This window comes from Sapajus apella, unplaced genomic scaffold, assembly GCF_009761245.1.
Source record: "Sapajus apella isolate SASKATOON/1434 unplaced genomic scaffold, GSC_monkey_1.0 scaffold26, whole genome shotgun sequence".
Taxonomy (NCBI): Eukaryota; Metazoa; Chordata; class Mammalia; order Primates; family Cebidae; genus Sapajus; species Sapajus apella.
In genome coordinates this window covers 2612613-2638287 of record NW_022436966.1, presented here as the reverse complement: position 1 = coordinate 2638287, position 25675 = coordinate 2612613, and the positions used below count along the sequence as shown (strand labels likewise).

Sequence of the window (25675 nt, the reverse complement as noted above, 5' to 3'; positions counted from 1 at the left end):
CTGGAGAATCCAGAGAAGGCTTCCTGTAGGAGGTGGCACTGAAGCTGACCAGGAAATAATTCTCTACAGATGTTCAAAAAGATGACAATGGAATTGTGGGGGGTAAGAAGTATCCAGGTATAGCCCGGGCAAGCAGTGAAAGGTGAGATCAGGTTGTGAGAACAGTGAAGAGAAGGCAGGCTGCCAGAAGTTGGGTGTGGAGAGACCGGGAAGAGCTGTGGTGAGGGGTGGGTGTGGGAATGTTGACAGCACCTGAAGATCTAGGGGGAGGAATTGAATTCACACAGTTTGGGGTTGGCGGGAGGAACCGCCTAGCACCGAAGCAGGAAAAAGCCAGCCCTCCCCTCTGCCCTTCTCCCTCCATATCCTCCAGCTCCCAGGTGGCTGGGGCCCCTCCCAGACCTGCTTGCACAGCTCGATGTGGTTTGGTGAAGGCTTGGGAGCCAGAGCCCCAGGCTTCCTTGTTTACTGTCAACCTAGGGGAGGAGGGGAGGAAGGGGAGGGGGAGAGGGGAGGAGTGGCTGCAGGGTAAGGCTGGGCGGCTCTATCCAGCTCCAGCTGGGCCTGAAGTCTTAGAGCTGCCACCAGCAGCAGGCTCAGGCACTGGGCTCCCAGCCTGGCACTGCACCTTGGCCATGGAGATAGACAGCAGGCCTGGGGGGCTCCCCAGCAGTGGCTTCAAACTAGGCGCAGCCCGGGAGCACATGCAGGCAGTCACCCGAAACTACATCACCCACCCCCGCGTCAGTGAGTAGCCCCTCCACCATGGTGGATGAGGTCAGGGTGGGGAGCTGGAGTGGGCTGCCGGTTCCTGGGCCCTGCTTCTTGCCTCAGAAAAAGAGGGGGACCAGAGACCTGGGGAGACCCGGAGAGCTCTCTGTCCAGCAGAGTGATGCAGTGGGGCCACCTCTGCAGGTGAAGAGATGCAGGTCCCCAGCCCAGGCTACCCCAGAGGAGAGGGCTGGGGAGTAGCTGTTCATCAGCCTGATCCTGCCATAACACCCAAGTCCAGAGACAGCTCCCAGTTACCCCTGAGAGTGCTGTGTGTTGTTCGCTTGCTCTTGTGTAAACGTGCATGTGTGAGGAGTGTGCGCCCAAGCACTCAGCGTGGGGGGGGTGTGATTAAGTGTACTTGGAGTGGCATGTGTGGCAGTAAAGAGTGTCAGTGCTCTCAGCCTAATAGGTGCCCCGGTGTGTGTCACGTCAATGGGTGCATGTGTGTGTGTGTTCTGGGAAGGGCATCTGTGCATGAGCAGGTAGGAGCAGGTGTCTAGGGGGTGCTTCCACCTTCACGTGGAGTGAGGAAAAGTGTGGCTGTGCATGCTTATGCACTGAAGGTAAAGGCACGTGTGTGTGTGTGTGTGTGTGTGCACGCGTGCGCGCTTAGGTGTGATGTGCGTGTGTGCATGTGCGCTCACAGAGCAAGCATGTGTGTATGTGTGCCAGCAGCATCACATATCTGAGTATGACGAGCGTGTGCAGTGGGGATGGTGGTGAGTGTCCAGGTGTGGGGCATGTAAGTGTCCACAGGAGCAGGGAGGTACCCTGGTCAGTTTCAGAGGGGAGGGCCTATATGTGCGTCCTGTGCCTGTCTTGCAAGGCTGGCCCAGATGTCTGGGGCAAAGTCCAGAGGACAAAAAGGAACCCCTGCATCTCCTTGTCCAAGGTCACTCTTCCTGGCCGAGTGAATTCTCAGGCTGCCTTGCTCACTGGAGTAAACCAGCTTGGCCAGCCACAGCTAAGCAGAGCCAGCAACTCCTAACAGGGAGTGTGGCGTGAGGGGAAGTGAGCCTGACACAGCCACCCCTCTCCCTCTGTCCCTCTGTTGCTATTTAGGCCAGAAGAGGAGGTGGGGTGGACTCAGACGGCAGCTGAGGGGTGAGATCAGAGCAAAGGGGCCCAGGGGCGCATGGGAGGAGAGCCCTGGGGTGCGGAGCACCTCCTGAGGCCTGAGGCAGGTGCTGAGGGTGGAGCACATTCCAGCTGAGGAGAAATGGTGAGAATGCGGTGGGTCAGATTTCTCAAAGAAGCCCTGTAGGCCCTGCCCCATGGAGGTGGAGGGAGGATAGGAGGTCCACATTCTCCCTAGGCCAAGGCTAGGGCCACTAAGGCCCAGAAATATGCAGTCACTGGCCACTTGGGTCCAGAGCCCAGGTCTGGAGCCCTGAGCTGGGATGTCTGACTCTTGCCGGTCTGTCGCGATGAGCCCCGCTCCCTGCAGGCTGTCCCTCTTCCCTGTGGCCACCAGGGAGCTGCCAGGTCTTGAGTGTGGTGTGGGATTCCCCACCTTCATGCTCTGCTTTCCTTCTTCCTAGAAAGTGCCCCCACCTCCTGACACCCAGGGACCCCGGAGATACCACCTAACCCCACACTCCTCTGGGCAGGATGGCCCAAGCCTGGAGCCACCTCCAGCCAGCTCCTTCCCAGCCAGCCCCTTATTTATAGGCAACATGCCCTGGAGGTTCTGACCCAGACTGGAACCCAGGGGTGGCAGCGCCCCCTCACCCCATGTTTGCATGCCTCCCATGATGCTGGCTCCATATGGCCTCCACCCAGGAGAATGAGTTCATCCCAACAACTCAACAGCAGACCCAGAGCAAAGGTCAGTGCAGGGGAGCCCGTCCAGGCTCTGCTCTCTGCCAGCACCTGTACTTCTGCTGTCCATCAAGTGTCCTCACAGGATGCATCAGGCCAGCCTCAGCCCAACCCAGATGCCGTCCCACCCCCAGGGGCAGGCTGGGATTCCTCAGTGTACCCCTTTACCCACAGTGTCTCCCAATCCCCTGCCCCCGCTTCCTCCTCAGGTGCTGGGGTTTTCTCCCTGGGGGCTGTGGACAGGCGCAGGGCTGGAAGGGTTTGGAGATCCAGGGCTGCACCCTCAGTACACTGGCAGCAGGGCTGCTCTGTCCCTCTCTGCCTGTCTCCTCCGCAGCCTGGCCTCCTACTCTGGGTCTCCAAGCACTTGCAGACAGGAGAACTCTGGGTAGAGACAGAGCCCAGGAGAAAGGCTGGGGAGCCTAAGGGCAAGGAGGCCCCAGGGCTGGCTGGGCCATGGGTAAGTCCAGGTGACTTAGGCATTCCCTTACCTGGAGAGGTGGGTTAAGAGGCCTGAGACTTTAAGAGCGATTTCACTGCAGTGGCTGATAAAGGATTGGCCAGAACAGCAGAGGCACCAGAAAGGCTGGAAGCAGCATGGGGAGCTGACTCTGGCAACATCCACCTTGGGAAAGAAGGGTCCTGTGTGCCTCCCGTGGAGCTAGAGTTGTTCCCCAAGGCCCTTGGCTCCCTGGAGCTTCGTCTGTTTGGTCAGATTTGGGCTTGGAGGGTGGAGGTGCCCAGCAGGAGCAAAGATCAGAAAGGACAGGCTGGCAGCCTGGTTGGTGGGATGAGGACAGGTCAGATCCCCGAAGATCCCCCAGAGGCTTGAGTGCCAAACCACTGGCTTTGCTGCCTCGGTTTCCTCAACTGGAAGGGGAAGGAACTACACGGAGAGAGTCCCAACCAGCAGGGTCTTGGGCTGATGAGCCCTCAGCTTCCAGCCCCTGCCCTCCCTCCCCTAATCCCTCCAGCGGGATCAGGGAGGAGGTGCGAGACCTGCTGCCCTGGGCTTGCCCCCACCCTGGCCTCACGCATGGGCGCCTGTCTCAGCCCTCTCCCAGGACGCTGCAGGTGTGGCTGGGCCAGCGCTAATTAGTGGACCGCGCGGGAGCCCCGCTGAGCCTTTGACAGAAAAGGCGGTAGGGAGGTGGGGGCAGGGAGGCGCTCCACCAGCCAGAAGTCCAGAGCGCAACCCAAAGTGTCAGCTAGGACAATGGAGAGGGGGTGGGCCGGGCAGCTGGAGGGAGTGTCTGCAAAGTCTCTGGAAGGCTGAAGGAAGGAGTGCCCCTTGGGTCTTCTGATCCAGCCGTCTAGGTGACCCTCCTAGGGTGGCAGAGTGGCCATAATCGCTGAGCAAAGCAGGATACCGTCCTGAGCTGTGGTGTGTCCTAGGAGAAACCAGCCCACTTTCTGGGCCTCAGTTTGCCACTCCATGCAAGGGACACATGGAGGTGGGGGTGTCGATGTACAAACAAAAGGCCTGGCTTGCAGTCAAGGACACCCATGTTGCTCAGCCCCCACTTTGGCTAGTGTCCAAACCAAACAGCCTATAAGAAAAGATCAGCCTGTCCTAACAGGAGAGGCAGAGCTCTAAGATGTCTGAGGGGAGAGACATAATCCCTGTAGGTTCCCAGTCTACAGTACTGTGGGGCAGCAGAGGGGAAAGGGCCAGTGGGCTGCAGTAGTCAGTCAAGGGCAAGGCCTTGTAGGATGTGCATAGTCCGGTGCTGAACACAAATAGCTGCCTACGTGGATTATCTGCAATGAAGGGTCCAGCCCATGAAGCGATGTGTTCACCCAGAGTCAGGCCTGGAGGCTGCGAGAAGCCGGGGAAGGCAGCTCACAGCAGAGCCTGATGTGCTAAGATGCTGAGCTTCAACATTTCACCCAGGTCACCCAAGTGGCCTGGCCGGGGAATGCATCTGACTCCCAGAGGGCCTGCGGCATGCACTTTGCAGCTGTCTCTAGGCCCCTTCCAGCCCAGCCCCTCCTCCTGCAGAAGGGCTGTGTGGATCCCCTAATCCTCTGTCCCCCATCACCGCTCTGCTGCTGCCCCCCCTCCCAGGTGGAGTTACTGGCTGTCAGGGTTAATGGGGATTCTACATGACAGGGGCTGTGAAGTGGGGAGCAGCTGTGAAGGAAAGGAGGAAGTTGAAAGACTTGTCTCCGGAGGCGTTGGAATTGGAAATGATTCCCTGGATTTTTCTGGTCCTTGGGCCCCATCCCCTCCCACACCCCCACATCCCTATCCAGCCCACCCACCCTGCATCTTTTCCTCACTGCTTTCTTTCCGCCCCCCACCCCCAACCCTTTGGCAGGTATAGCATGCAACAGGCCAGCTCTCACTGGGGCTTATAAAAATGAGGGTCTCCCCTGCCTGCTTGCACAATCCACCAGCAATCCAGACAATCTCATCCAAACACCCTGGATGCAGGAGTGCTGTGGCTGTCTGGAGGTTTTTTATTGGTGGGAAGGGTAGTGCCCCAGCCTCTGTCTCCTGTCCTTTCTCGTTGATGGGGGTCTTCCTGTGCCCACCAGCGCCTTAGCCTGGTGTATCCTCTTTCTCCTCTCTTCTTCTCTCTGTCTTCTCTGGAAGTATGGCTGGTGCTAGGGGTGCAACCCTTCAGGCTCGTCAGCGGGACTCTCATTTGGTTTGGAGGCTTGGGAAGATCGGGAAGGGGCACACAACAGTTCTGATGTGGGAAGTATGGGAAGGAGCAGATGGGGTCAGTTAATGACTTTCCTAATCCATCCCACAAAGATTTCTTTCTTTCTTTTTTTTTTTTTTTTTGAGACAGGGTCTTACTCTGCCACCCAGGCTGGAGTGCAGTAATACTGCGATCAGAGCTCACTGTAGCCTCAACCTCCCTGGGCTCAGGCCTCCTGAGTAGCTGGGACCACCTCAGCCTCCTGAGTAGCTGGGACCACAAGCATGTTTCACCATGCCCCATGCCCAGCTAATTTTTTAATTTTTTTGTAGAGACGTATTGCCCAGACTGATCTCGAACTCCTGGGCTCCACCCACCTCAGCCTCCCAAAGTGCTGGGATGACAGGCTTGAGCCATTGCACCCATCGAAATATTTCCTGAGTATGCACCACATCCCCCGCACTGTTCCAAGAAGTGCGACACAGTGATGAGCACCACAGACGATGTCCTGCCTTCCTGGAAGTGACAGGTCTTCCTGCACCGAAGGGAGCCTGTGCACGCCAGCCCACTGCCCTCCTTTCTGTTCCCCAAAGGCTCTGGATGAGTTCTTTCTTGCCTCTGCCAGAGGTGCCGTTTCCCCAGGTTTCTGGGGACTGGCACCCCTTGACCCTGAAGGCTCAGCTCAAACGGCCTTCCCATAAGATGCTTCCTCCAAGCGCACACAGCCTGGTCTTCCCTCCCACTCTCATTCACCCATCCTGATCGTTCCCTTAGGAGCACCCACTGCAGTTTGTAATTATATTAGTTGCTCTGTATCCTTCTTTTAACCTGTAGGTGCTTCACATTTTCATTTGTCACTTTCACTTTCCTAGCTTAGTACATAGAAGGCATCCATGCAGTTTGAAGAAAGGAAGCCAGGAGGGAAGGAGGAAAGCAGATCTTGGAGGAAAGGAGAGGGAGAAGTGGAGAGCCAGGTGGGGCCTTGAGGTCTTCCAGCACCCGAAGGTCTGAGAGTGAAAAGTGTGAGTCTTCAGAGGAGGCCGACGGGCGGCCCCAGAGGGAAGCTTCCAGAGGGCAGTGTGTCCAGGCTCTGGGTGTAGCCATCGGAGGCCACTGAAGCCAGAGTGGAGAGGGCCAAGGAGAGGGTGGAAGGTGGGGAAGGAAAGCCAGCAGTGAGTGGGGGGCCATGCTCTTGTGAGGAGAGGAGCTGGAGAAGGACTGGGACTAAGCAAGGGTTCTTTAGGACTGGAAACATCAGGGCTTAATGGGAAAATGAGAGAGAGAGAGAGAGAGAGTGAGAGAGAGAGAGACAGAGAGACAGAGACAGAGAGAGAGTGTGAGAGAGAGAGAGAGTGAGAGAGAGAGAGAGAGAGACAGACAGACAGAGAGAGAGAGAGAAAGAGTGAGAGAGAAAGGGGGGCTCTGGTCCTTCATTCCATGGAGTCATCTCTGGGCCTGGCTCCTGGTGCAGGGGAGGGATCAGCTATGAAGGAAGCAGGGACACCCCCTTTGTAGGAATAGGAAGGAAGAAGAGGGTGGTTCAGGTGCAGGCTGGGCAGGTCTCTAGGTGGGTTTGAAGGCAGGGCTGAGGGAGTTCCCCCGCTGTGGCAAAGCGCAAGCTGAACTTGTCTTTGGCAGTCCTTGAGGCCTGGAGTTTTCCAAATGGTCCTTATACTTGGAGGATCCTTGTAAAGATCTGTGCAAGAATCACCATGCCCAGTGGTCTTCCTAGTCGAAGTCTTGGTGAAAAGAGCTTAGATCAGACAAAAATAAGAAGTTTGATTGCAGATATCCAGAATGGAAAGGGGGGTGACCTTTGGTTTTTCTTTGACACAGGGTGGCTCAGGGCCAGGCTTGCCCAAAGCAGGAGGGCAAGTGAGCCGAGAGCCAGTGTGGTCCCTCAAGAAGCACAAGGTGGGGTCCCAGCCCCAGCTCGGCCACAAATGTGCTGTGTGGCCCTGGGAAAGGCTGCTCACAGTTCTGGGCCCCATTTTCCTGGCCTGTGAAAGAAGGGCTGGGCCACTCTCCCCTCTGTGTCCTGCCAGCCTGTGGCTGACCCAGCGGCCTCACAGACCCCCTGCCCACCTTGCCAAGTGCCTTCATCTCAGGAGTCTCATCTCATTGGTGCCTCCCAAGAAACCCAGAGAAGGGCACTGGTATCCCAGGACTATGGGCAAGGGACTGTCCCAGGTCTCTCAGCCAGCCCCTAGCAGAACCAAACCCAGGCTTCCTGTCTGCCAGTCCCCAGCTTCTTCTATGGGAGTTAGGAAGCATTTCTTGACATCTAACCCAATTCCCCCTGCAAGCTGAGCTCATTTCCCATGTGTGAGTCCCTGCAGCCACCACATCTGCAGGCATTTCCCTCCTCCTTCCCCTGTCTTCTCACTCCCTCCCCTCCCACACTGAGTACCCAGTGAGCCTGGGAGTCCAGGAACCTTGCAATGAGAGCAGAGGTCCTGTTTGGTTTTTCTCACTGACACCTGCATCCCCTACACACACACACACACACACACACAGCGCTCAATCAGTGTGGGGTGAATGGAGGGAAGTGCCGTCCTGGTGAGGGCAGAGGAGGGCACTTTTCGGCCACAGCTGGGGGCCAGAAGCTTTTGGAAAATGCTTGGAGTGAGAGAGGAGGGAGTGGGTGGGGTGGGGGTGGAAGCCGGAGAGGAAGCAGCCTTGGGGATGAGAGGCCTCTGTGTGGTGGGGGCAGATCTCAGGAGGCCTCTGCCCTCTGCCTGGCCCTCCCCCAACCTCCTGCAGGTGTCCGAGCAGCGGGGGCCCTGCGGGCAGGGGCATGACCCTTACAGCAATGGTGGCTGGCCCTGTCACAGCTAATGACCCTGACGGCCCAGGCTGGGAAGGAGGTGGGGTGTGGAGAGGAAGGGAAGGCAGAGGATGCCTCTGTGTGTGTGAGCAGGGTGTTTGGGGTGAGACCCCTACTCACCCCCGCCCCTCCTCCAGCCTACAGGACTGTGTGCAGTGTGAACGGGCCCCTGGTGGTGCTGGACCAGGTCAAGGTAAGACTCTCCCGCTGCCTCCCTGGCACTAAGACCAAATCCCAGGGCTCCCCTCCCCTGCCCCACAGGATTTCTTCTCAATTACCCTTTCCCTTGATGGCCCCCAAGGCCTGCTCTGTTCTCTCTGTCCAGGCAGCCACTCCCACTCTCCTTCCCTAGCTGTATCGCCAGCCACCCAAGCTTTCTCTTCCCTGCCTTTTCAGTGAAAACATAAAAACCCCCTGGAGGCCCAGCCCTCACCCTTGGGAAACCTGCGTCTACCCCAAAAGAGCTGTCCTGCCTCCATTTTCCCATCAGTAGCATGGGCATACCTAACCTTCACAGGGGAAGGCACAGTTGTACCTAACCAACTCAAGGGCTAGACTCTCCCCACCCGTGACTCTCTCAGGATCTTCTTTTTAAAGGGGAAGAGGAGGAGGTGGCAAGTCAATGCCAACCAAAACTTCTAGGGATCTTGATGGCTTCCAAAGGCCTGTGGAATATCTCAATCTCAGCAACATGGGTGGGAAGTGAAGTGGGTCCCACAGAAGGTAAGTGGGCTGTGGGCTATTTTGTATCCCCTGGGAACCTGGCAGACACTGATAGCATCTTGAGTCCTGAGATTGGGAATTCTTGAGCTGTAAAGAGCCCTGCAAAGGTAACAAGATCACTCTCTTATCCTCCCTCCACCAACCAGTCCCAATCCCTCAGTCTCCCACCCCAACTCCTAGCTGAGCAAACTGGAAGTCTGGGTGCCCCTTTGACCCCTCTTGTCCCAGACCTGACACTTGCTAGTGCCCACATCTGTAGCTCCCTGCCACTCCACTGCTACCTTGCTATGGCGATGGCCCTCCTGTCCTCTCTCCATCCTCTAGCCCTTCAGATCTGACCCTTGCATCAAATTCACCTAGGGCTCCCCAGTGCCCTCAGCTTACAGGCCTTTCCTATGAGGGTGGCTGCAAGCCTTTCCACTCACCCTCATTACTCTCCCTTCCCTGTTTGGAAACCCATGCTGTGTCTGCATGGGGCTGCCATTTGAGATCTCTGGGCATTTACATATCATTTTTTTTAAATGTGTTCAGTAAAGTATGTTTATTAACAAATTAAATAATGAGCTCTCACCTCCAGTTTCACTGCCATAATTTTAAAGTAGTGATGAGCACAAATACTATTTTGAGATAGCTGCAACAATTATAATGTGATATGAAAACATCTGTGATTTCTGACGGTGACAAAGTCCCAGGTACTGTGGAACCGCTAATCTACTGTGGTTTCTTCCTTACCTTCAGAACTAGAGGAAACACTAAATTTCTGTAAAGGTTAATGAATATAGAAATGTCATTTTCCCATCCAAGATCACAGAACCCCTGAGTTCTCTCTGTAGACTCTGAGATAGGTTCCAAGCAAAGGACCCTTCTCACGATTAGTTGAATGAGAGGATAGAGTAGGTGAAAAGGAATGACAAAGACTGGAGTGTCTGTGCATTTTACAATGGACACACAATAATTGTACATATTCCTGGGGTACACAGTGATGTTTTGATATACACGAGGCATAGTGATGTCAGGGTAATTAGCATATTCATCATCTCCAGCATCCTTTCTTTGTGTTGGGAATATTCAGTATCCTCTAGCTATTTGAAGCTATATATGTATATATATATTTGTTATCTACAGTCATTCTATAGTGGTTTAGAACACTAGAACTTATTGCTCTTGGCTAGCTGTTATTTTGTGCACAGACTTTTCCCTCTGCCTCCTAGACTACCCTTCCCCCTATTCCCTCCCTCAACTCATCCCCAGGGTTGAGAGGTCACCTTCGCCTGGATGCCTCTCCCTCTTCTCTACTTTTTGTCATCTTATTAGTAGCATCCATTGAGGCATTTGGTCAAGATCTGGCCACGTATCTCCTCCCTGCCCCTCCCCACACACACCGTGCCCTGTTATTGGCCATGAACTGTGTTTGGTTCATCTTTATCTCCAGAAGCCCAACACAGTATTTTTACTGAACACGTAGGCTACAGTAGGTGCTCAGCATGTTTGCCCAAAGGAAAGGTGAGTACATTGATGAGATAAATGTATGAATAAATGTTAGCATGACTAGCTGTGGACCTGTCAAAACCTAAGCCAACTATGTTAAAAAAAATCAGACCTGGCTGGGCACAGTGGCACATGCCTGTAATCCTCAGCACTTTGGAAGGCTGAAGTGGACAGATTACCTGAGGTCAGGAGTTTGAGACCAGCCTGGCCAACAAGGTGAAACCTCGTTCCTACTAAAAATACAAAAATTAGCCAGGTGTGGTGGGAGGCACCTTTAGTCCCAGCTACTCAGTAGGCTGAGGCAGAAGAATCGCTGTAACAGGGAGGCGGAGGTTGCAGTGAGCCAAGATCACGCCACTGCACTCCAGCTTGGGCGACAGAGCAAGACTCCATCTCAAAAAAAAAAAAAATAGACCCATTTGTTGCTAGCAAACAGATTCTGAGTTCACATGGACGCTACTGCTTGGCCCCCTAGTGTAAGGGATGCCCCAGGAGGAAGTGTGGCTGAGTAGTTAAGTGTGGCACAGTGGGGTTTTGATTTTAATCCCAGCTCCATCCCACTCTTTTCTACTAGCTACCTGGCAACCCTAGATCAACAGCATCCGCACCACCCAGGAACTTGTTAGAAATACAAATTCTCAGCTCTACGTCAGACTGACAGAATCAGAAGCTCTGGGGATAGGGCCCAGAAGCCTGTCCTCACAATTCTTCCAGGTGAACTGATGCTCAAGTTAAAGAACCAGCAATCCAGAATTGTAAATCCCAGTTTCTTCATCTATCAAATAATAATACGGTTATTGTGATGGTCACATCAGACAAATGTAGTATTATTCTCCCTTGAGAACAGCCAGCAATATTTCTGCCTGGAATGCCGAAATGCCATTAAGCCTGATTAAACAGTTGGTGCCACCTCCTGCCCTCTCCTCGCCCCCACCACACTCTCCACCAGACCTGCCATTCTCCATGGGACCCAGTGTGTCATGGAGTCGGAACCTATACAGATGTCCACTTTCTCTACTGTAAAATGAGGCAGACCTAGGAAACCAGAACTAGGTCCCCAGGCCTGTGATTCTTCGACTATCAGATGCATCTGTAGCTTTGGCAGAGAAAAATAACTGGGTGGTGGAGGCACCTCTCCTCATCCCTCTCCACTGCCCAGTACCTCTTTCTCTTTTCCGGAGTTTGGCAAATGCTACAATTCTGTTTCTACAGCGCCACCTTCTGCCCACATTGAATCACACAGGCAATTACTCTTCTGCTTCGGTCCTCAAACGTAAGAACGTTTGAGGGAAGAATTTTGGGTAGATCAGAGGTTCTTAGCTCAGGGAATTAGGTCCTTGAAATTGTGTGCAGCCCTTTGAAGGTACGTATGAATGTGCCTGTGCATTTTTCTCGTAGGAGTTTCTACAGTTTCGTCTGATTTTCCAGGGTTTGTGATCCAGAAAAGGCCAACTCTGATTTGTAGAATTTGAACAAGCATCAGAATACCGGGAAGGCAGAGGAGGGGTGGAATCTTCTGTGTTAACAGGAAGATTGCTGGGCCCCACCCCAGAGCTCTGATTCAGCATGGTTGGGGTAGGAGGCACAAGAATGCACATTTCTATCAAGTTCCTAGGTGATGCTGCTGGTATGGAGACCACACGGAGAACCTCTGTTCTGGAAAATCTTCGCACTTCTGTAGCCTATGACTCAAATTGGTCCCTGTGTGAGAATTGGAGTAAGCACTCACCTTAACCACCAGACTCGATCCCCAATGCCTGTGGCTACTTTCAAAAGAGCCTGCATCAGCCCTGAAGACAATTTCCAAAGAGGCGTTCCCACACTGCCCTGGCCACTGTCGGCAGGAGGGACCTTAGAGGCAGCACTCCTGGGCACAAATCCCGAGAGGCTTGCTAAGAACTTCCAGTCCTCCGTGGGCACGCAGCAGCTCCCATGCGCCTGGCCACGTGCCGGCTGCGAGCTGGGTTGACCCTCCAGCACGGGGTTACATTGCACGGAATCGTCCCCTCTCCCTGCAGCCCTCCTAGTAACCGACAGTGAGAGCTGATAGGCTCAGGCCTGCTCAGTATGCGGCTGGGAAATAGGGCGCCTTAGGATAGAAGCTTCTGGACTCGCCATCCCACCGGAATTCTTCCTGGCACCCACTGCCCTAACTGGTCATGAGACCCCACCACCCACAGGAACAACAAACAGCCAGCACACACTTAGAGCCTGCAGCTTTTCCTAAGGGTTCCCGCACTACACCCTCCATGCCTGGCCGGAGGACCTGATGGCTCTTCCCCAGATCTGACCATCATCTTTTCTATTTGAAGTTCATTTTCTAATAGCTCACGCCCCTACCCTGCTCACACCTTGCTGAGAAATCGGGCTCTCCGCCCTCCCCTCAAGCCCTTAGGGTATCCTTCAGGGACACACGACGCACCACTATCCTCTCCACTCTCCTCTCCCGCCACCCTCCTGCCCTCACCCACGTCAGCCCACATGAAAATGATCACTTTTAATTACTCCGCCGCCTGAGTTCTCTGGAGCACCCTCTTGCCTGTGCTCTGTACAGCAACTTTTCCCCTGAGGTTAAAACAGGCTTCCGTCACCTCCAGAGAGGTGACAATGAGGCAGGGCCCGTTTCGAATGGAGACACAGGTCAGCAGAAGGGAGAGGAAAACGGGCTGAGACGAGTGTCCCTCGCGTTTCCGGGTGCTCCTGGGCTCCCTCTTGCGGTTGAGAACCCAAGACGCCTGGACATTCGCAGCTCCTCCCGCCTCAGAGCCTCCCTCCCGGGCCGGCCTCCCGCTGAGGCCCCCACTCCGCCAGGCTGAAGGGTGGTTTGGGGAACCACAGGGGCACCTTCCTGGCATCCTCTTCACAGGACAAGGAGGGACCCAAGCTAGAGCTTCCTTCTGTGTGACTGTCAGCGCTGCAAACCTTCTGGTCTCAAGTTCGACCAGCAGGGGTTTCCCTGGCGGAGTGGGCCCTGTCTTGGTCACACCTTCCTGGAGAATTGGACCCTCCGCCCTTCCCCTCAAGCCTTTAAAGTCACTAGTTTGTGGCCAGAAGATGATATAACGATAGTAATGATAATGATCATCACCAGCACTGTGCTGTAACATGTCCTAAAACATGTATTATATTTTAATTGTAAAATAATACATGCTCCTTGTAACTTAGTGAAAGCAAAAAGACACGTAAAGTTAACTATCTGCCCCTAATCGCTTTATTCTCAGCCCCAAAAGATCTTGCTGGATACACTCAAACACAGGCAAATATGTTAGAGGTTGACCTTGGGATCAGTCCCGTGAGAGCCAAGATGCTCTCCGTGTGGGTGGCGCATTCTTTTGGATACCGGCATAGCGGGCAATAGTATGGGTGTACTGTAACTTGCTCAATCATACATTTTTGATAGACATTCGTGCGTTCCCAGGTTTTGCCATTACAAATAGTACAACAATATTGTATCCCTTTTAAACGGACGCTTTTGTGGTTATAGGATAGATTCCCAGAAGTGGAATTGCCGGTTCAAATACTTTTTAATTTCAAATAGATATTGACAGTTTGATATTGGAACAAGATGGCTTGCCCAGAAAGGTTGTGGTAATTCACATTTCCACCAACCAGGTGTGAGATGACCCACTTCCCCACATCCTTGCTGGCCCTGAATATGTTCTCTCTCTGTAATTTTGCCTATCTAGTAGATGAAAACTAGTACTGTCTTGCTAATTTTATTTATGTTTCTCTGATAACTACAAAAGTTGAGTATCTGTCCATGTGTTTACCATTTCGATTTTGCTTCCTCAGTGAAAATCTTCCTACGAAGCAAGTTAGGCATACGGGGGTCCTTGTTTATTGCTCACAGGCTGTTTTGCCTCTTTGTTTCATTTATGGTATCTCTGCCATACCAAAGTTTGAAATATTCATAGGATCACATATTTTTTGTTTAAAGCTTCTGAATTTCTTGTCTTGCTTAAAGACATTGCTCATCCGTCTTTTAATGGGATTATTCAGAAAGACAGGAAAGAAGAAAAGCTCTTCCAGCATTTTTTAAAAATTGTTTTGGCTTTTTAAAATTTTTCACATGCATGGAACGCATTTGGGTTTATGATGTGGTTATCTTTTAACAGGATACCCTCTTATGTTCTATATATTCTTTCCCCTGCAAATTAATCAACATACAACTTTTGTTCTATAATAGTCCTGTAAGATCTGGGATCTTTTTCTGGACTCATGTCTTTTTACTGATCTGTCTACCTCATATCAATTTATTGTTTGACTTTAGTAGCTTTATAGCAGGTTTTAATACCTGATAAGGCAAGTCCTCTATCTCTGATCTTTTTCATATCTATTTTGGCTATTCTCATTTATGTGAACTTTATTAAATTTTAAAATAAACAATAATTCATTAGGGATGTCATTCTGTCTTGGAAGACAAAAATGTTCTTCATTTGTTTAGGACTTGTTTTATGTTATCCCATAAGATTTTGGGTTTTTCTTGTACCTTTCTTGTTATATTTATTTCCAGCTATTTTATGAGTTTTGGCCCTATTGTGGGTGGGATGGTTTTTTCCATTGCCTCTTCTAACTGGTTACTACTAAAATAGAAAAAAAAAAATCAGGGGAGAATGATTTTTATATATTTATCTTATAAACAGCCAAATTATGTTATTCATTCTAAAACATTTTTCTAAACCAGAGCCTCTTGAGTTTTTCTAGATGTATAATATAATCTGCAAATAAAGGGAGCTGTTTCTTTTTCCATCAGCATACTTTTACTTTACTTTTTATTTCAAAACTATTTCAATTTTATGAAAATTTGCAAGCGTTACTGTGTGTGTATAATTTTTTCCTGAATCTTTTTTTTTTTTTGAGACAGAGTTTCACTCTTGTTGCCCAGGCTTGAGTGCAGTGGTGCAATCTTTATTTATTTATTTATTTAAGACATGGGGTTTCACCATATTGGCCAGGCTGGTCTTGAACTTCTGACCTCAGGTGATCCACCCACCTCGGCCTCCCAAAGTGCTAGGATTATAGGCGTGAGCCACCGCGCCCAGCCTAGTGGTGCAATCTTGACTCACTGCAACCTCCACCTCCCAGGTTCAAGCAATTCTCCTGTCTCAGCCTCCTGAGTAGCTGGGATTAGAGATGCCCTCTACCACACCCAGCTAATTTTTGTATTTTTAGTAGAGGTAGGGTTTCACCATTTTGATCAGGCTGGTCTTGAACTTCTGACATCAGGTGATCCTCCCACCTCTGCCTCCCAAAGTGCAGGGATTACAGATGTGAGCCACCGTACCCAGCATTCCTGAATATTTTGAGGGTGCGTCATGCTCAAGCACTTCAGTGTGTATTTCCCAAAATTAAGATATTATTTTATATAACCAGAGTAGGGCTATCAGCTTCTGAAATTTATGCTGATACAATGCTTGAATCTACCATCCATATTCCAATTTATCAGGTAAGCTCCATCCTCAGCCTCAGGTAAGCTGATAAATTGGAATACAGCATTTTTTTTCCACTCCAGTATAGGATCCAGCCTGGGGTCAGGTATTGTCATGTCTGACTAGCTTGCTATTATCAGGAACATTTTCCCACAGCTTTTCTTTGTCATTTGTGAAGAATACAGTCACCTCCCACCACCACCTTTAAAAAAATAGAACATTCTCTGCTTATGTTTAATTTTCTTTTTTCTTTTTTTGGTCTTCCTGTATAAACAAAAACTTCCAAAACAATATTAGGTAACAATTGTAATATAGGTATCTCTGTCTGTTACTGATTTTTATGTTATTGGAAATGAAAATGACTTTAGCATTTTACCATTTACAAGGATGTTGCTGTTGGTTTTGGTTAATAGTTTCGTGTTCAAGTAGTTGCCTTCCATTTCTGTTTTATATGGAATTATATTAGAAACAGATGCTTGACCAGGCACAGTAGCTCATGCCTGTAATCCCAGCACTTTGGGAGGCTGAAGCGGGCAGATCACCTGAGGTCAGGAGTTCGAGACCAGCCTGGTCAACATGATGAAACCCCACCTCTACTAAAAATACAAAAAAATTAGCTGGGCATGGTGGTGCATGCCTGTAATCCCAGCTACTTGGGAGGCTGAGGCAGGAGAATTTCTTGAACCCAGGAGGCAGAGGTTGCAGTGAGCCGAGATCTCACCACTGCACTCCAGCCTGGGGGACAGAGCAAGACTCTCTCTCAAAAAAAAAAAAAAAAAAAGAAAAAGAAACAGAGGGTGAATTTTATCAAAAGCCTTTTGGCTTCTATTTACATAGTCTTATAGGGTTTTTCTTTTAATGTATGTTGATGAACTCTCTATTATTATGAATTTTATCATCTAATATTGACAAATTCCCTAATGTTGATTGCTCTAGTCCTGCATTCTTGGATTAAAGCCTACTTGGTCATACATGTTTATTTAATACACTGCTTGATTAGACTAGTAATTTATTTCTGTATCTACATGAATAAGAGAAATTGATCTACAGTTTTCCTTTTGGTACTATCTTTATTGGATTTGGGAATTGGGGGGCTTTCTATTTGGTAGTTGTTTCCTTCTCATTGTTATTCATTTTATTTTATTAGTTTAGCTAATTCCTCCAGTACAAGGCTGAATAGAATGAGAATAGCAGGCATTCTTGTTTTGCTCCTAATTTTAAAGGGAATGCTTTGTGCATCATATCATCGAATATCATGTTTCCTGTAGTGTTTGTTTGTTGTTGAGACAGGGTCTCACTCTGTCACCCAGTGCAGTGGCTCAATCTCAGCTTGCTGCAACTTCCACCTCCCAGGTTCAAGTGATTCTCCTACCTCAGCTTCCCAAGTAGCTGGGATTACAAGCACCCACTACCACACCTGGCTAATTTTGTGTTTTTAGTAGAGACAGAGTTTCGCCATGTTGGCCAGGCTGGTCTCGAACTCCTGACCTCAAGCGATCTGCCCACCTCAGCCTCCAGAAGTACTGGGATTACAGGCATGAGCCACCACACCCAGCCAAAGAGTTCTGTACATATGCTGGCTGATCCCTGGAAGGACTACTTGAGTCAACTCCAGTCCCACGCCACGGGTACTGAAGAACATCTGGAAGCAGAGCGTCTCTCCTGGTGTCAGCAGAGGGAGGCACTTTGCCAGTGTGTTTACCCCTAGTCCAGAGGGGCAGAAACAGTTATGCTGTCCAGGAGCTGAGGCAGCCCAATCATGACTACATCTTTATTGAGCTTTTGCAAAGTTCCAGGCACCATGCTAATACGCTTGTATATATTATCTCACTTTCTCCCGGCAGCAGCTATGGGAAGTAGGCATTATTATTATTACCCCCGTTTTAAAGATGAGGAAACTGAAGCTCATTATTTAGTAACTCGTTTAATGAGTTACTGAAATCATAAAGTAACTTCCACAAGGTCAGGCAGCTACCAAACTTCAGAGTTTCAATTCTAACCTTTGGCCTTGCAACTCTAAAGTGGGTGCAACTGCCTCCCAAACAGAATTCAAATGTTCACGTTCATTTCCACAAGTGTCTGGGAGCAAGAGGGGAGAGAGCAGCTTGATACTGGGCCAGGGAGGACCGCGGGAGAAGAAGGGACTTTGCCTATGGTCTCACTGCCACGTACCTGCTCTCCCCTCCTGCCAGTTCGCCCAGTATGCAGAGATTGTCCACTTCACCCTCCCAGATGGGACTCAGAGAAGCGGGCAGGTGCTTGAGGTGGCTGGCACCAAGGCAGTTGTTCAGGTGAGTGGGATCAATGGGATATTGGCTAGTTAAATCAATGAATGAACCCATAAAGTTCCCATACTATCTTACAAACTCTGAAGGCCGGGAATGGTCCATTTCCCTGAGAGCACAAAACATGCCCAAAATGGGTAGCCCCATTCCCTCCAGCAAGCCCCTAAGTGGAGAAACACCCTCTTCTTCCCACAGGTGTTTGAAGGAACATCAGGGATAGATGCCAGGAAGACCACTTGCGAATTTACAGGGGACATCCTACGAACTCCGGTGTCGGAGGACATGCTGGGTGAGGGACAGGGAGGGGCAGGGGTGGGGTTGCTCCTTTGCCCTCAGGGCCCAGCTTCTCTGACCAAGCCCTCAGCCCACTACACTGTCATTTCCCATTCATATGCCTGTCTCCCTGGTGTGCTCTTTGAGGTCTGGGGTGTGTCTTCTTCTCTCTGATCCCTGACCCCAGTTCAGGGTCTGACATACAGGTATTCAATAAATGAGGAAGGTAGGTTCAATAAACTAGAGACACAGTAGGTAGCCAGCTATTTGGAGCCAGACTGAAAGGGACTGCTAAGCCTTGAATATCTTCTAATTCTTTCCCAAGACCTGCTGTACCTGGCCTGGCCCTGTCCTGTCTCCAGTCCTGGAATCCCCAATTAGTCATTGTCCTGGGCCAAGGCCTTGCCTGTAAAGGTTTCCAGGAGAGGAAGGAAGACTCCCATGGGAACAGTCACTGTAGCTGGCTCTCTGGGTTACCTGTGAGCTGTGGGGGAGGGGGACACGGGGCACTCCTTTGCAGAGTGGGTGGAAGCTGGTGGTCTTGTGGAGGGTAGGCAGCACTGAGGGACACAGGGCAGCCTGAGCACCCTCCAACACTTCTCATCCACCCTCAGGTCGGGTTTTCAATGGCTCTGGCAAGCCCATTGACAAGGGGCCAGTGGTCATGGCAGAGGACTTTCTGGATATCAATGGTGAGTGACTAGAGGCTCTGGATGGCTTCAGGACCCAGCCCTAACACCTTCCCCACCCTTGGAAGTTCTGCCCAGACTCACAGGCAGATCAGATGTGATGGAGAGCAGCAAAGGCCTCTCTATCCCCAGGTCTTCCATCGAGCCTCAACTCTGCTACCAGCACTCCATGTCCATCCCCTGTAAAATGCCATCATCATTGGGCAGTGTTCCACGCCTGCCCCAAGGCCATAATCCTCCTACCTTTGGCTCCTGTCCACAATCCTGAGAGTGAGCTGTGGTGCTCTGCTGGCTCTCGTCCATTCAAGTGGGCATCTTCCCGAGTCCTCAAACCCTATCCCACCTGTTTACTGAGGACACGCTGGAGGCCCATGGGGGCCTGTGGCTTGCCTTAGGCCACACAGAAAGTCCGTGGCAGAGCACAGAAGACTAATCTGCTCAGACAGGAGGTGGAGACACCCGCAGGCCCTCCGATCCCCACACCAGTACCTGGAGGTACTAGTACCAAGAGGGCTCTGCTCCCTCAGGCCCTGGAGCCTCAGCCTGAGTTTCTGCCTGCCTGCCACTTCCAAAGCACAAGGGCAACACTGTCCAAGGTAGCACTGGGCCTGCGGCTATTTAAATTTAAACTAATCCAAATAGAAGGAAATCCATTTCAGAGCCACATTTCACGTGCTCAATAGCCACTTGTGTCTAGGGCTACATCAGGCAGCACAGCCAGAGCACGTTTCTATCATCGCAAAGAGTTCTGTCAAATGGCGCTGCTCTGGAGTCTGCGGCAGGGTGGAGGAGGGTAGGGAAGGGTTTGAACCCCTGAGCATGGCTCTGTGATCACCCTCTCCCAGGCCAGCCCATCAATCCACACTCCCGTATCTACCCAGAGGAGATGATTCAAACGGGCATTTCTCCCATTGATGTGATGAACAGCATTGCCCGTGGCCAGAAGATCCCCATCTTCTCAGCAGCTGGGCTGCCCCACAATGAGGTGAGGCCTGCAGGACCAGCAGGCACGGCTGGGGGAGGGACAGAGAAGATGCTGGGGCTGCTGGGCCAGTGAGGACGGCTCCTATGCCAAGCAGGCAGGGGGCTGGTTGGGCTGCGGTCACCAGCATCCAGACTGGCAGCTGTCCCCGGGCAGTTCAGGGACTCGGGGCTTCACAACATTTCCTCCATGTCCAGTCTTCAAGCTGCCTCAAGTGGGGGAGCCACGGGGAGCTCCCAGAATAGAAAGTCCTGCTTGGGACGCTCCCCAAGCAGGGGAGCAGGTCCCAACCCCGACCACTGTTCTTGAACTTATCTTTACTCACCCTCTCCTGCTTCTCTCCAACCACCAACAGAGAACAGCCGCTTCCTCTCAGAGCAGCTGGTGTGACAAGGTCTCTAGATGCTCCTGCAGCCACCCAGCATCCTAACCACTCAAAATGGTCTGAGTGATCAGAGAGCATAAGTGCCCCACCCTGCTGCAGCCCCTCCTTCTTGGCTCTGGGCATGGTGTCTGGGAGGCCCACACACTGCAGGCCCAGGGCAACTCTGTGCACAGATAGCCCCCCAGAGGCTGTGGAGAGGTGTGGGGCTGCCCTATGACAAGCCGCCCAGACCCGTGCGGAGGCAGTGCTCTTTGGAACTGTTACTCTGTCCTGCCTCTCATGTCAGGCACCCCCAGCCCACTAGCAGCCACACAGTAGCCCCCACCCTCACCCTAAGAAAGACTGTAGCACCGGGAGCAGCCCCTTCACCTCTCTGGGCTTGGTTCCCTCCCACCAAAGCCCATGGGTCAGTGGTGCTCAGTGGGCGGGTGTCGGCTCCGGCTCCGGCTCTGACGTCCTCCCCCCCAATCCACTCTGCCCTAGATTGCTGCTCAGATCTGCCGCCAGGCAGGGCTGGTGAAGAAATCCAAGGCTGTGCTGGATTACCATGATGACAACTTCGCCATCGTCTTTGCAGCCATGGGGGTGAGGGGACTTAGCAGACTGGCAAGTTCTGGGGCTGTGAGCAAGCAGCCTGTCTCCCTCAGCCCCTGTCATAGCCTGATCTGATGGGGAAGCCATCAGAGTCCAGGTCAGTCAAGAGGGGTGAGGATGAGAGCAGTGACCAGGACCATGTGTCCCTTAGGGTGTCCCAAACGCAATCACAGTGGTAATATGGGTCCTGGGTGGCCCGAAGGAGGGGAAGCCAGGGGATTTGGGGAGAAAAGATAGCTTCAGGAAGCGGAGGCCTTGGAGGCCAGGGAGGTGGGCAGAGCAGCAGCTGGTGACAGGAGGGGACGGGGATGGCACTGAGCAGAGCTGGACTTGAAGAAGTCTCAGCCTCTCCGGGAGCATCTGACGAGGCCCTACCAGGACGGGGGCAGCAAACCCAGTCCCTGCCTTTTCAAGCCCCAGGGTCACCCTGTAGCCATGATGACTTCACCCACTGCAACTGGTAGCTGTTCAGTCCACAGGCTTTCCTGAGGACAGATGGGAGGGTCCAGGCCCTGCCCTCAGGCCACAGGGCCCCACCTCCAGCCCACCCTGCTGTGTGTCCAGGTGAACATGGAGACAGCCAGATTCTTCAAGTCTGACTTTGAGCAGAATGGAACCATGGGGAATGTCTGCCTCTTCCTGAACTTGGCCAATGACCCCACGTGAGCTCTCCCCTGATGCCCAAATTGCCCTCAGGTGGGAAGATGCTGTTCCCTTCCAAGACCTAGAGTACCAGGGCTCCTGGGCATCCCAGAGCTACAGCCATGGGCCAGAGCTGAGAGAACAACCCTCATTGTGTAGATGGGGAAACTGAGGCCTGGGAGGGGCTAGGGAAAACCCACAGACAGAGGGCGCCAGACCATGACTCTGCCTGCTGTCTGCTCTTTCAACCCATGTCCAGCCCCCATCCCAGCTCAGGGCTTTTCATCTCCCTGTCGCATCCACAAAGTCATCCCGGGGAGATCATTTCCCTAAACATTTATTTAGAAACACTGCTATTTTCAAAGTATAAAAAATGTGAGTTTAAATCTGGGGGTCAGGTGGCTGAATACAATTCTAATAAACTGTATTTCTGGAGGGTACTCCAGATAGTAAATAATAGAATTCTGGAGGCTTTGGTGACATCCCCAAGGGGAAGAGCCACAACTCCAGAGCTGGGAACTGAGAGGGTCTGAAGCTGAGGTAGTGTGTTCAGGAGCCCTCCATATGGGAAGGGTTCGTAGGGCTGGCAAGCAGAGGGACAGACACATTAAGTGTGCTTGCAGCAGTGAAAAGGATAGTGAGAGGAGCAGCGAGAGGGACAGGGCCATGCAGAGGACACAGAGGGAGAGTGCTCCAGCTGACCCAAGTGTGGGTCCCCTAGGGTAAGACAAAGCTAAAGCAGGTACCCCCAACTCATCTACAGGGTGATAAGCCTGAGTCCTTCACCTTCAGCCCACGGAGGACAAAAAGTCACCCTCGTCTTCATCAGACACTCCTAGCCCTGCCTGGCTTATCCCACGCAGCTTGCCTCCTGGCCTCAGCCTCTGTCCCCTTTCCTACCTTGGACAGTAGGCAAGGCGTGTGTTGGAGTCTGCCACTTCCCAGGAACAATTGCCCTGGCCTAGAGGATGGGGGCAGGGGCTCATCTTCTCCATTCCTATGCCCCCATGCACAACACCAGCTTCCCAGTTCACCTTGCATGCAGCCCCCAGGCTGTGCGGAGCATTAGCCCAGGCCTCCAGGCTCCCTAAACACCTGGCCTCACCTCCAGGATTGAGCGGATCATCACCCCACGCCTGGCACTCACCACTGCTGAATTCCTCGCCTACCAGTGTGAGAAGCATGTGCTGGTCATACTGACGGACATGAGTTCCTATGCAGAGGCCTTGCGGGAGGTGAGGTGGATGGCAAGGGGTATCAGATTCCTCCCTAACCCTCCCTAAGCCTGACACCCAGGGGGTCACCCTGCAAATACAGGGAAGCTGGTCCATCCAGGCCTGCCCCACTCCCATTAGTTCCAGGACTTAGTCTCAGCCTGGCCATTCCTCTCCTGCTCCCTACTCGATTTCTCACAGGGTCACTGAACCTCCTACCCACCCTTCCTAGCTTCAGCCTCTCGCCCCACTTCTTACCCCAATGCCCATGGATATTGCAGGTCTCTGCTGCTAGAGAGGAGGTGCCTGGGCGCCGAGGCTTTCCTGGATATATGTACACAGACCTGGCCACCATCTACGAGCGGGCGGGCCGCGTGGAGGGTCGGGGCGGATCCATCACGCAGATCCCCATCCTCACCATGCCCAACGACGGTAGCCTCCTCACAGCCCACTACGCTCCAGGGCTCCCCCGCCCTCCCTTTTCCAACCAGACACTTAAAGGGCCCATGTTGCTTGGCACAGATGTGCAGCAGTGCTTTTCCTCCATCAAGATAGCCACTGCCCTTTCCTTCACCAACCATGCCTCCCACACACCCCTATCACTCCCATGAGGGACACAGAACTCAGGTGCCCTGAGTGATTGGAGACCTGGGCCCCACGCACACTGACACCAGTGTGTTTTCTTGTAGATATCACCCACCCCATCCCAGACTTGACGGGCTTCATCACAGAGGGACAGATCTACGTGGACAGACAGCTTCATAACAGACAGGTACTAACTACCCTGCCCCTACCCATTTCCTGCTCTGACCAGAGAAACACTGAGGAGCAGATATTCCACTGCCCGCAGGCATGAATTAGGAGGGGCCAGCCAAAATGAACCCCAAAAGGAGACAGCCACAGGGAAGACTGCATGGTTCACAGAAAGAAGACAGGCCTGAACGGAATTTGGCTTACCTGGCTCTGGGATCTTGAGAAGATAATTTCATCTCTTGGATCCTAGGTTTCCTCAACCATAAAATGGGAATAATAAAATGTATCACCCAGATGCATTAGGGAGGATAAAAATAAGTTGGCATATAGAAAGCATTTAGCAGCTAGTAAATACTAAATTAATACCATTTGCCTTCCCTTTCCAGTTATTTGCTTTGGTGGGCAGAAAACAACTGACACACTTCCATCCTATGTGTAGGTTAAAGGCGACCCCTATGACTTTTTTCTCTTTGTTTGGCAGGTTTTTTTCTTTGCAGCCATTAACCATTAAGCTTCAAACTGGTTTTTGCCCACATTATCAAAAGTTTTGAAATACTGAACCTTTTATTAACTAATGTCATGTCATCTACCCCCTCCACTGTTCTGCCTAGGGCCACATGTAAGATATCCGCATGCCCAAGCCCTAGAATCTGTGGGAGATGGGAGAGGCTGGGTGTGGCTGTTGACCCCTGGAATGTAGGATAAATGAGGAGCTTCTCCTGAGAGCAGTGCTGGGACAGGGAGAGGAAAGTTTGAATGCTGCTCTCCACCACTCCCTTTTTCTGCTCCCTCAGATCTACCCTCCCATCAACGTGCTCCCTTCGCTGTCTCGGCTGATGAAGTCGGCCATTGGGGAGGGCATGACAAGAAAGGACCATGGAGATGTCTCCAACCAGCTGGTAAAGAGGAGAGGGCCAGGGGGCTGGTGGGTCCTCTAGTTTCAGAAGCCGAAGGTCTGAGCCCCATCTGAAGGACAAGCTTTTCTCCTGGCTAAATTCCTCCCCAAAAGGGGTCCCAGCGTAGCCAGGTTGAGGGCTGCTGGACTCCCGTGGTAAGCCCGCAGCGGCCACCGACGCCTTGTCCCTTCCCCAGTACGCCTGCTATGCCATCGGGAAGGACGTGCAGGCCATGAAGGCAGTGGTTGGGGAGGAGGCGCTGACCTCCGAGGACCTGCTCTACCTGGAATTCCTGCAGAAGTTCGAGAAGAACTTCATCAACCAGGGTAAGGCGCGTCGCTGGCCTGGAGCCAGCAACCTCATCACCTTCCTCCTGCCCCACACACATTCCTAACCCTCCCTCCCGCTCTATCCCTAGGCCCTTACGAGAACCGCTCGGTGTTCGAGTCGCTGGACCTGGGCTGGAAGCTGCTGCGCATCTTCCCCAAGGAGATGCTGAAGCGCATCCCGCAGGCGGTGATCGACGAGTTCTACTCCCGCGAGGGGGCGCCGCAGGACCCCGCGCCCGACACTGCGCTCTAGCCCGGCTCGCCGACGCCGGCCAGGACCCTGCCCTCGGCGCCCGGGTCTCCGCTCCCTCGCCACCCCAACCAGCCGCTTCTGCGCCGCCCTCCGCCCTCCGCCCCACCGGCTCCGAGGTGCGAGGGCCGCGCGGTTTGTCCCTTTCCCTCTCTCGGTTCCTTTCCCCGCGCCCCAACCTCCCCCTAGACTCCCGGCGCTGCGGAAGATCCGAAGGTGGTTGTGTCTTGCTCTGACTGGAGCATCTGTATTTTTATGTTAAAAACCCACTAAATAAAAATAAAAAGTAAGTGAGACGAATTTATCTTCGTTGAAAACAAGAATGGCAAAAGAAACATAAATGAAAAGATAATTGTTGAAGCTGGGAGCTGGGGTGATGAGTACATGGAGTTCATTAAACTATTCTCCGCACTTAAGAAAAAAAAAAAAACCAGCGCGGAAGCTGAGCCTGTTGTCCCAGCTACTCTGGAGGCCGAGGCGGGAGGATCGCTTGAACTTCTGGGCTGTCGTGCGCTGTGCTGACATGGTGTCCACACTAAGTTGAGCATCAATATGGTGACCTTCCGGAAGCCAGGGACCAGCAGGTTCCCTAAGGAGGGGTGAACAAGTCCAGGACTGAAACCAAGTAGGTCATAACTCCAGTGTTGATCAATAGCGGGATCGTGCCTGT

The 25675-nt window shown here is 52.3% G+C and overlaps 1 protein-coding gene across 1 annotated transcript; it reads left to right on the top strand.

Moving 5' to 3' along the window:
* The first annotated feature begins 546 nt into the window (after window positions 1-546).
* On the top strand, window positions 547-25309 carry ATP6V1B1 (ATPase H+ transporting V1 subunit B1). Its single transcript, XM_032291809.1, has 14 exons — window positions 547-747; window positions 8211-8266; window positions 17906-18004; window positions 18194-18287; window positions 18886-18963; window positions 19806-19945; window positions 20811-20912; window positions 21486-21583; window positions 22675-22798; window positions 23059-23209; window positions 23467-23549; window positions 24325-24429; window positions 24623-24752; window positions 24845-25309. The coding sequence occupies exons 1-14, from the start codon at window positions 636-638 to the stop codon at window positions 25006-25008; spliced, it is 1536 nt and encodes a 511-aa protein (XP_032147700.1). The 5' UTR covers window positions 547-635; the 3' UTR covers window positions 25009-25309.
* Window positions 25310-25675: the final 366 nt, after the last annotated feature.

What these genes read in the sequence shown, in the direction of transcription:
- ATP6V1B1 (XM_032291809.1), top strand. Translation starts at nt 636, where the DNA reads ATGGAGATAGACAGCAGGCCTGGGGGGCTCCCCAGCAGTGGCTTCAAA. An exon ending in CATCACCCACCCCCGCGTCA is followed by an intron (nt 748 to 8,210) that starts GTGAGTAGCCCC and finishes CCCCTCCTCCAG; the next exon opens with CCTACAGGACTGTGTGCAGT. An exon ending in GACAGCTTCATAACAGACAG is followed by an intron (nt 23,550 to 24,324) that starts GTACTAACTACC and finishes CTGCTCCCTCAG; the next exon opens with ATCTACCCTCCCATCAACGT.